Below are 10,895 nucleotides of genomic sequence, written 5' to 3' on the forward strand. Positions count from 1 at the left end.
CATGTCAATAATCATCGGACAAGTTACGTAGCAGCACGTGTTGCCACGATCGCGCGCATTCGTAGACGATTAAAACGTCTCGTCGTACGTCAGAAGTCGAACAAAGTCAAAATCAGGGACGACTAGGCGTTGTCACTTGGCTTGCCGAGCCCAATATTACAAACTGTGTCGGCATAATTATGCTACGCGCTGTCAGGTAGATGAAGCTGATACGAACGTGGGACCATCTAAGCGCCTTTAGAAGCATAAATAATCCTATTAAACGTGTCACTGGTTGTGTCAACAATCTGACAGCCTACAAGTATAAGATAGTCAAAGGAACAGTTAGGTGCGTTCTCTCCTATGCACGTTGATTCTGCGGTCAAAATCAATGTCAGAAAGTCAGGGGCATCGCTGTGCCCGTACCACAAAGATGCGTTTAAAGCGCATCGCGCTCAAACATTACGCAACACACCGGTTAGATAGATATTTGTCTACCATAGGCGTCAAGTGGAAGACTAACTAAATGCCACGCTATTGAACAGAGTATATACATATATGTATATAAATCGTTTGGAAAATATTTCCTCTAGTCTACTCTTATTCTATCGTTCGGTTCTAAAAATTGGATTCATTGAACTGTATTCGATCCAATTTTTTTTTATTTAGAACTGGAATACGTTGCTCGATCGATCGGATTATTCAGGTTACTCAAAAATGTTTCTTTCGTTTGAAATGCCAGAGTTTACGTGTTTTAACGCTAAATAATTAAATGGACATTGACATAAATGGTGTTGGAACGGTGTACTATGCATTGAAAATGCCGCATCAACATTAACGGAGGTTAAAAAACATACAATTACAGTTAACAGTTATCCTATAGACGCGCAGGTGTTTATTCATTTAGATTCCGCAAGCTACTTCACCTCTCTCAACGTGTAGCTAAATATAAGTATACAAAACGTAAGCGGTTTCAAGTGTTGTCGAGATGTCTGTAAACTTAAAGAGGAAAAGCGAGTTTCATTTCCGAAACCATAAAACAAGGAGAACATGCTGAACGACTTTATAATCTTTTATCGCGTATTTGTATTCGATAAAAAGGTTTCATGCGTAAATCTATAGAAATAGCATTAGAAATTTCGCAAGCTGACTTATAAGTCCAAATCTATAAATTATTAAACGATACAGTCAAGATATATTTCAAGAAATGAAATTCTTTGGTTCGTTCAGCTCGCAAATCGAACACGATTAACAGTACTTTTTCCAGAGATTATAACTTCCTAGATACGGTTCGATGAAATTTTGTCGCAAGCTTCCATGGCGAGACTCTCGTAAACCTGACAATTATACCAACTCGTACCGTGGACCATGAGTCGCAAATGAAATAACCGCGAGCGGACTAATAACCGTCCTCTCTGTCTCTTTGTCTCTTACTTCGTACCATCGTGTTCCTTCTAATGCTTGTGCTACTGTGACAAAACGTTATTCGTTGGATGTACAACGTCAGTGAACCAAATTAGTAACGTACAACCGCAAATTAAGATGCGCCTGGTCGTTTCTCCTGTCTATATTTGGAATATTGTACCGTCTATCTATACAAAGTCATATCTCGGACCACCTCCGCGATACCATCAATTTCCAGTTGCAACGACGCTCTTGTCTCGGAAATTTACACTTTATGAATATTTTCACTTTTAACCGGTATATTTTAATTAAATCTTATCTGATACAGCGAGGGGAATGTATCCAATTAAGAACTTAATTCTGAAATGAATAATAATTTTATGCGATCAAAGTGAAGTAATACTGATTCGATCTCAGTCATTGAACAAAATGTATTCGTTTGAGTTAATGGCTATAGAATATGGAAACGATGGACATAATTTGCCAATCATGTTTGTCAGGTAAATAATCGAATTAAAATTCCGTTTGTTGTGGTCACTCTGGGGTGCTAAAAGCCTCAGTCACCGTTCCAGTTTATTGCACTTCGAGGCGGTAGGTCCCAAGAGGAGTATGTGACAAAACAGAGAATCCTCTTTAGGTTGTGCACTCTCAAGAATCGCATAAATTTCAGAACTAGTTTGTGAGAATTTAGTTGGCTAGTAGCCACGAAGGTAAACGCATCTACGACGGTTTTACAAGAACGAGTACCTGCTTACACCTGGCTTTGTAGGATCAGGTGCAAGATCGATATTCTTTCCGTTTGTTTCTTTTCCTAGTCACATTTTAACATTCACGTTCGCTCTTTTAAATCTACGAGTACGATTATTAGGCTCAGCGAGATTTTAATGTATTTCAAAACGATTCAACTTTTCTTATTAGAAGTTCTGTAGAAGATGACAAGCTGGACCATTAATCGACTTTATCAATTTTATCTCATATTGCTAATTAAAAGTTTAAATAACGATTGGCTTGTTCTTTTTCCTTTTCCTTGAAAAAGCAGATAAAATGTACAATGGTATATTAATAAAAACCAAGAACAACGGTAGCTTATCAATGAGTGTGTACCTCTATTATGTGATGCCTATTGCGTTGTGGCCAGCAACTTGTCTCGTACAATATTATTTGTAAACATTTACTACACTAATATATATTCTTCTTTCGATTCCTATTCTGTGCTCATTTCAGATAAAAATAGTCAGAAAAATATATTTAAAAAATTGATAAGGAATCAAATTATTATATCATTATTTATTACCAATGTTTTAGAAAATAACAAACAATTATAATTAGAATATACGACGTATTACGAGAATATCCTCTAAGATTCATAGACCCACCGGGAATTTCAACATGAAATATTTTTAATCGTACATATGTACACGGTGTGGACATTAATATTTATGATATATAATCAGCGAACAGTTTTAATTAAGCAGTTTATTCTAAAATTTGTGATGGTGATCACAACTCGAAAAACTTAAGAAATAACTACGCCAGAAATACAACACAGCCTGCATTCCTGTGTGACAGAGCGGTGGAGGACAGACGCAGACAGGAGGTAAAGATCGATAGAGGTTCGTCGACTCGACAACTGACTAGACTCTATATACTGCTCGACGTTACTTATGCTTATAGTCATAAAAATTATAATTACGTTACATCACACAATAATTGTTTGTTCAAATGTAATTGTCTATTCAATTATAAAATTGCATATCCTATTTATTTCCACTTAAACGAAATATATAAAAAATAATGTTGCCTCGAATGAAAGAAGACAAAAAATGGCGGGAAAGAACTGATACGAAGGAAATATGTTAGGTTGGTAGCCATGAAATATTGTTCATCCGAAATTTTAACGAATAACCATTAATTAAATTTTGACCTACCCTTGATTATCAGCCAAATTGAAAAACAAAACGCTCGCTCAATCGTGTGAAAATTATTTCGAACAAATGTCTTAAAAGAGATACAATGTATGGTTAAAGTTTATTTCAATGTATAACATTTCGTATGCACCAATTTAATATGTACTTCGATTTTTAAAACTCAACATGTTTATCGGTGTAACAAAAACAATATTTTTTCTGCTTTTTTACTTTACGATAAATATATATGTTTTTTACTCACCAAGCTTTCTATCAAGATAATATCAGGAACCGATCTTCTCACACTTGACTTAATCCGAGTAATGGCGTTGCTGACATTGGCTATCACAGAGTTTCCGCATGAACGAGAAATTACTTCGAATTGTCATTGTTGCAATTGGCGTATAAAGATGCAGTTGCAGGCACAGCACGAAATAAAACGAAAAATCACTTTTGACGAAAGTTCGATAAAAAAAGAATTCAGTCACTTCACATATTCACACGGAGTCTGGTTCATGCAGTCAAGTGATTCGTCACAGGTACAAACGATTGTCAAAAATTTGTGTCCGTACAAAAAAAGCTTTCACATTCTGCGATATCCCATTACCAAGCGAGCCTGAATGTTGTTTTAATGAAAATTATAATTCACCACAACCGTTACTTCCAATTCCGACGTGTTTTGTTCTTCATTTCGTACGTACGAAGACTGTGTGGCCATCGTTCACTGCAGTCTAGCGACACCTGACACCAAACAATATCGATATATCGATGTTTTTTTCCAAACTGCACTACAACACCATCTTCTGATCGATCGATTCGAAATGATTATGTTTCATTTTTGCGAATACTGTGATACATCGATTTAATTCAAGTAATTGAATTTTGTTTCATTTGCAAATTAATCGATTACGAGAAGTGGCAAGAGCGTTCTTCGTAATTCCCCGATATATCTACTTGAATGAGTGATCGTTTTTCAGTTTAAGTTTGTTTTGTTGATTTTGTAGCGTGTCATTGATGGTCGCACGGTTAGTCACGTACATAAGGTCACCTGACAACGCTATTGAAAACATAACGCACGGTAAATTACTGCTTCGAGAGACAACGTGTGTTTATTACTATTATGTATCGAACATAGTTTCGATTATCGGGCGCGGTTAGAAATACGCAGCGACCATCACCAAGCTTGTTTCTTACGTTCTATAAACTTTTGTTCGAATGTAATTTGAAAACGTTCGACAGCAAAAATGGTTCGATGTTTCAATCGGGATACCTTACAACGCTTAATTAAACAAACCATGATATCTAATACTCGAATCCACTGTCGCTGGACATATCTCCGTTGAATTTCGCTTCTGGACGGTTGAATTTAAAATGCGTGACGTGAATCATGGCAAGGTCTCGATAGTCGTATGCAATGGTGTATCTCGAAATGCTTTGGTTTTCCTTGTCACAAGCACACAAATGAATTACTCGAACAACGTACTTAGTTCGGCTTTGGCTACTTCAAATCATATTTGATCCAACGTCTGGTCGTTTACTTGGCTAATTAGATTGACAATACGGATACAATGTAACAATGCATCCTTCTAACCGCAAAAACAGCGAATAAGAGGATGATCCGACCGTTATGTACGATCTATTCAAGTTTGTCTAGTTGTATCGAGAATTTTCCTGGAACTATGCGTTGCCACAATGGGAGATGGGATGTTGACGAAATAGTTGGTTGATCACTAAATCACGGCGCGAAAGGCAAGCGAGTTGCACGAACGCATAAAACGAGTGGACGGAGCCGCTGCTGGCCGACTGCCGACGGTCGAACACGCTCGGATCCCAACGATCAGCTGATCGGCACGCGCGCTACTATGGTAACCAACGTCAGCGGGCTCCGGTAGGGTTGCACGCGCACACACGACTTTTGGAGGGCGCCCCGTACGCCAGTCGCGCGGGCCTGATAATATAGTAAATACGTGCGTCGTTGGAGTTGGTGCGTGCGTGCGTGCGCACACACGTGGTGTTAAAACGTGTACGTACGCGACGTTCGTCGATGACAAAACACGAAACGACCACGATGAAAATCGACGACCAGAGACAAAGATCAAAGGGGAAAATCTACCTTTCGCCTTCTCCGTTTCTTTATTTCCTTTTTGTTGTCTCTCGCTCGTTCGTTTGTTTTTTTTTTCTTATTCCGCGATCGAAGCGCGGCACACAAAGTCACAAACGAACTTGAAGACTCCGACTGTGTGCAATCGCAATAGATGGTCTAGTTTAGAGTACTGTGTGATTCGTCACAAGAGATCGACAACGGTGACCGACGGTATCTCTGACAGAAAGGAAAATCACGAGGTAATCGTGGCGCGAGCGGCAACGTACGCCATCCGCTCGTGTCGGCAGTCGGGCGTGCACTGCCTTCCTGAGTCGCCGGTTGGTTCTCGATCCTCGACTCTGTTCGCTTGAACCGCTTGCCTGCTCGCGCGGCCTCCATCCCCGTATCGCACTACACTCTGACGCTCAATGTACGATGGTGGCGCACAATTTACCCGCTTCTTTTCCTCATCTGCCCTTCGATCCATTCCTGTTATGTATTATGTATTTATATAGTATTTCTCCAGTGTTGGTTATACCAAGCTTTTATAATACTTTTAATATCATGATTAATATTGAATACAAGCATATTACAAATTTATTATTCATATTAAATGGGTTATATAAATCTTGATACACAGCCATAAAAGATACACGAAAAAGATGTGCAAAATCTCCCTCCCGGCTCTCTATATTTTATTCCCCTATATTATATTGATTCATTTTAATTTATAGTTAGAACAAGTCTATAAAAATTGTACAATCTAAGCTAATATTTTAAAGTAAAAAATTGTATTGGAATAAGAAGGATATGATAAATACTAGTATATCCAGTATTTAAATAGGAAAAAAAACAATTTCAGTAGTGCTTCGTACTTCGATAAATCAATCAATTTGTATACAATGTGCTCAGCATGTAGACAAGACTGTAGTCACACCTATTAACAACGCGCCTATAAATTGAGAAGAGACTCCTACGCATACATTTCATTTTCATGATTAGAAACTTTTTAGTTTGATACACTCGGTTAAAAATTCTTAGTGAACAAAATCTTAATTTTTAATTTATTTATGAAAATATATTTTTATATGACATTTCAAATTTTTATTTTCTAGTATAACTATTTCACTTTTTTTTTCATCTTATTTCACAATATAAGAATTTCAATAACGCTTCTGATACCTTATATTTCTTTTTACTTGTGACATTAATTAATTAAAAATATTCCTATATAAACAAGTTAATAATTCGAAATAAAGGCTTCACATATTACAAAATGCTTAAAGATTATATAAATTATAATTATTATAGAACATTTTTAATGTTTTGCTTATATATAAATAGTATAAAAATAATATAAATAAAATTTGTAAATAACTTGAAACTTCTCTAACTTTCTATTTTGACCAAATATAGAAATGTCAGAATCAACAGAATTAGTCAATTATGAAACAATCTTAATATTGCTTACAGAATATGAAAGCAAATATTTCCTTACTTAACAAATTGGATATTGTAATAAAGATAAGAGAATATATACATTTTATTTTAATAAAGATAATATAGCTTTGTGGCGACATCTATTATCATTATAATGAAATAAGTTCAATAGTGAACAACTGTTTGTAACAGGAATGTACACTTTAATAGAAAATTGTTTCAAATGTAATGTAGATAAAAGAACTACAATATTGCTATCAATAATTATTAGTGTGATAAAGGACAAAAAGACCAAAGAAAACTTATGAATGATATCGCAAACCATAAAAGTAATAGTGATATTGTTAACACGATTGTATTGTGCGCTAGACGTAACCTACAATATAAAAATATTTCATGTTATAATGTATAATAACAGTAACTTTAATTTCGATAAACATTGAAAAGGAACGTACTTCTTATATTTGGCTATTCCTAGTTCTACTGTGTCCATAGGATCTTTTAATAAATACATACGAACACCTCTTATGTGATAATAGAAATATTCCTTCCAGTCCAAGTATTCTGTATTAAGGCAGAAAATTTGTCGATCAGTAGAATTCATCTTGTTCCAAAGTTTTATAACATTGTCATTTTTAAACTTCCATTCATTTACTGCGAAGTAATGTATCACAGTGCTAAATTTATGTATCTTTTTGTATGCATCTAATAATCTAAAAATATATTAATGAAATATTACTATTAATTTACGTAATTATCAATGTATGTTATCTATACATGGTTTATAATTGGTATATAGGATACATACATAGGTGTCCGACCAGTGAGATAAGCCAGTGTATCAACGATAATTGCTGGTATTATGTGCAATAAGAAAGCATAGATATTGTGAAGAAATAAATATCTATTGAGTGTCAGTCTATAAACCCAAATAACTTTTGTACTAGGTACTATTAATCCATAAATTTCATTAAGTTTCATAAATTCACCCCAAGAAATTGGTTTTTGACAAGAAGATACCGAATTATAAACAGGTATTTTTTCCTCATCAGGTAAATTAGAAGATTGGTCTGACTTTATTGCAACTTTTCTATGAAACAAAATAATTATTACCTGTATTGAATTTTATATCTCTTTTTATCTAAATATAATTCTTTATTATTTCATTCTATCAATTCTTTTTTCTTTTTGTTTACGAATGAAATGGTATTACTCAATTTTTCATACTATTTAATAACAAAATTAATAAAAAATGACAAAATACTACCTATTGGCAACATCCCAAGCAGAGGAAATAATGTTGGAAATAACATAATCAGCTGGTATGATATCTGCTATATTTTCTTTTTTACAATGCAATGTATGTAACAAACCTATACCGCTACCCATAACTACACCTGTGGGTCCATACATATTATTTATCCATGCAGAAATTGGTTCCTTGTAAGTTGCTATAACGATACTGGGGCGTACAATACAAACTGGTAGATCATCACCATACTTTAATACCATATTTTCTCCTAGTGCCTTAGTAAATACATATGTATTTGGCCATTTATCAAGCAATCTATTATACAGAATATTTGCAGTTGATTATAATCATTCTTATTCAGAAAATTAGAATTTAGTGTTTTAAAGCAATACTTACATAGGGGTCATTTTTTCAAGTCTTCCATCATCCAATGTATCCAACAATGTTAAAACTTTATCTGCATCTATAATATCTGTATAGTGTACTTCATCAATATTCTTACGTACACAATTGGAAAATGCAGTTGATACATGCACAAAAGCCTACAGATAGAATTATTTGTAATTATTAATAATTATTTATGTCCTTAACAGAGTTGGTCTAAGATATTTCGTATAGAAATTACAATAAGAAATGTTAGATATACCTTAAAATTTGGTAATTTTTTTGCAAATGACAATAAGAATTTTGTGCTTCTGACATTGATATTCACTGCAACCCGAATTTTTTCATCAAATCGCACAACTGCAGCTGCATGAAAAATAATATTCACATTCATTAAAGTCTTCTTATCTTCTGGCGAAAGTCCATAATCTTCTTTCGCTGCATCGCCTTCTAATATTACTATTTTTTGCAGAAAATTCGGTTGCTCGCATCTTAATTTGTCGTATATCTAATAAAAATATTATACAATTTATTATTAGAATTCATTTAATAAGATACTTTATTAAAGAGCTTATTCTACTTACAACTTCTTCGAAACTTTCTTTATATCGTTCGAAAGCAGTTTTCCCCTTTTTCGGTCTCACTATCATATATAATCTTAAAATATCTGGACAGCTTCTACAAATATACTTCGAATGGAATACAATGATTTATTATGCAAAATAATATGGCATAATTATATTAGGTCAATGTATTATCAAACAATGTATAGTACATAAAGTATCAATCATAATAAAAGTACCAAAACTCCGCTGTACGTAGAAAAGAATTATTTCATAAACACCGGAAGTACCTTTGAACCGATTGTTCAACAAACGAATTAAGATGTATTAGCAATCAATAATGGCACGCCATGTCCAGGAATTACAATTACAAAAAATATCAAAACGTAAATTAACGAAATTTTCAAGGCAAAGCAATATTATTTTTTATATAATCGTATCATCATATTATAATACGTGCTGATGAAATTTTAATTGCAGAAATAAGAGATTATTGATATGTTTTAGGCACAAAAGTACGTCGTAAGATTAAATAATCGCTGTTAATTTATTGTTTGCATTCGTTTGTAATACGTAAAAAATTATTGAAATATAGTGTCGTGTCAGTAGCGTACCTGAGCAACTTCTCGATGAGTAGCTTTCCTAAAAAACCCGTACCCCCTGTTACCAAAACATTAGTATGAGAAAAAAATTCAGCTATTTCGCTTTTTTCATTTGACACCGTTGGTTCATCAAAGTTCACTAAGTCGTCTATATATAAATTACTTCCACTTGAAGACATCTTGACGGTCTACCTGTTAAACCTCGGACAATATACGTAATTTAGTATAACAATTGTTCAGCGACATTTTATAGGATGAAAAATGATAAAGCAAGGCAATAAGATGAAATGTATCTAGAATATAAGTGTGATTTTTGAACAGCTCAGTTAAACATTATTTGAACTTTATTATGCCTTCTTCTTGAAATCTACATAGTTCATTTCTTCAGTTTTTATATGAATAATTTATAGAATAATCTTCACAGTATGAAATATGGAAACGAATTTAGAACAAAATGTAATTACAAGAAACACATCGATTTAAAAAAAAATTGTTAAAGGAAAGAAAAGAAAGTAACAGTATTGCTTACCAAATGACGTAGCAGCTTAAGTAATACCTCTGATGTGAATTCGACGACGTTTCAGTTTCGACTGTAAAGTATTCCGACTGTGCCCCAACGGGTGCTTTAAACGGATATATATTTCTTCAAATGTACACCTATTCAGCACATATGAAAGTCGAAACTTGTGTATGCAAATTAAAAACAGGCCATTTAGCTTTAGTAATCTACTGTATTACGATAGTTGGATTGAAGTACTGAGAAAGCAGTACATCATATCGATGTACGGGAAAATAATGTCATGTGTTTTGAAACATTTTGTAAAACATACCTACATTGAATTGGAAACGAATATACATGTTCCGATATAATCGACTAAAAAGATCCTCTCAGTAATTTAATATATGTGTCGCTACGACACATATACATAGTATTACATGTTATTGAAGATTTTGCATAACTTCTTTTAGTTTGTAATAAGCCATTTTATTTTACAATAATGTAAATATTTATAGAATTTATGTAATTTTACGTGAAATTTAACACCAAATAACCTTTAAAAGAAGATTAATCCTTATCATCATGAAGAATAATCTATTATGTAGGACAATGTACAAAATATGTACCTGATGAAGTATAACAGAATAGGTGTGCTTGAATTTGCTTAAAACAATGAGTTCTATTTTATTTTTAATTTAATTCATTTAGTCAGATAAATTTCGTTTACCTTTCCATAATTTTAATAGAAAATTATTCTGACTTAAAAAATTACATAATCACCA

General features: G+C 33.6%; 2 protein-coding genes across 2 annotated transcripts in view; both read right to left on the minus strand.

Moving 5' to 3' along the window:
* LOC117241607 (Krueppel-like factor 6) overlaps nt 1–5,757 on the minus strand; it is a 284,714-nt gene extending 278,957 nt beyond the window's left edge. Inside the window, exon 1 of the mRNA XM_033507474.1 lies at nt 3,553–5,757. The gene's annotated coding sequence lies outside the window, so the exon portion shown is untranslated. The remainder of the gene's footprint in view (nt 1–3,552) is intronic.
* A 662-nt stretch (nt 5,758–6,419) lies between these two features.
* LOC117241838 (fatty acyl-CoA reductase wat-like) lies at nt 6,420–10,162 on the minus strand. The gene is made up of 9 exons (XM_033508012.1): nt 10,144–10,162; nt 9,627–9,815; nt 9,034–9,127; nt 8,712–8,957; nt 8,462–8,607; nt 8,081–8,380; nt 7,622–7,903; nt 7,269–7,526; nt 6,420–7,189 (listed from the first exon to the last, which is right to left on the minus strand). The coding sequence occupies exons 2-9, from the start codon at nt 9,791–9,793 to the stop codon at nt 7,081–7,083; spliced, it is 1,602 nt and encodes a 533-aa protein (XP_033363903.1). The 5' UTR covers nt 9,794–9,815; nt 10,144–10,162; the 3' UTR covers nt 6,420–7,080.
* Nucleotides 10,163–10,895: the final 733 nt, after the last annotated feature.

The sequence above is a fragment of the Bombus vosnesenskii genome, unplaced genomic scaffold, assembly GCF_011952255.1.
Source record: "Bombus vosnesenskii isolate JDL3184/JDL3185 unplaced genomic scaffold, Bvos_JDL3184-5_v1.1 scf7180000016261, whole genome shotgun sequence".
Taxonomy (NCBI): Eukaryota; Metazoa; Arthropoda; class Insecta; order Hymenoptera; family Apidae; genus Bombus; species Bombus vosnesenskii.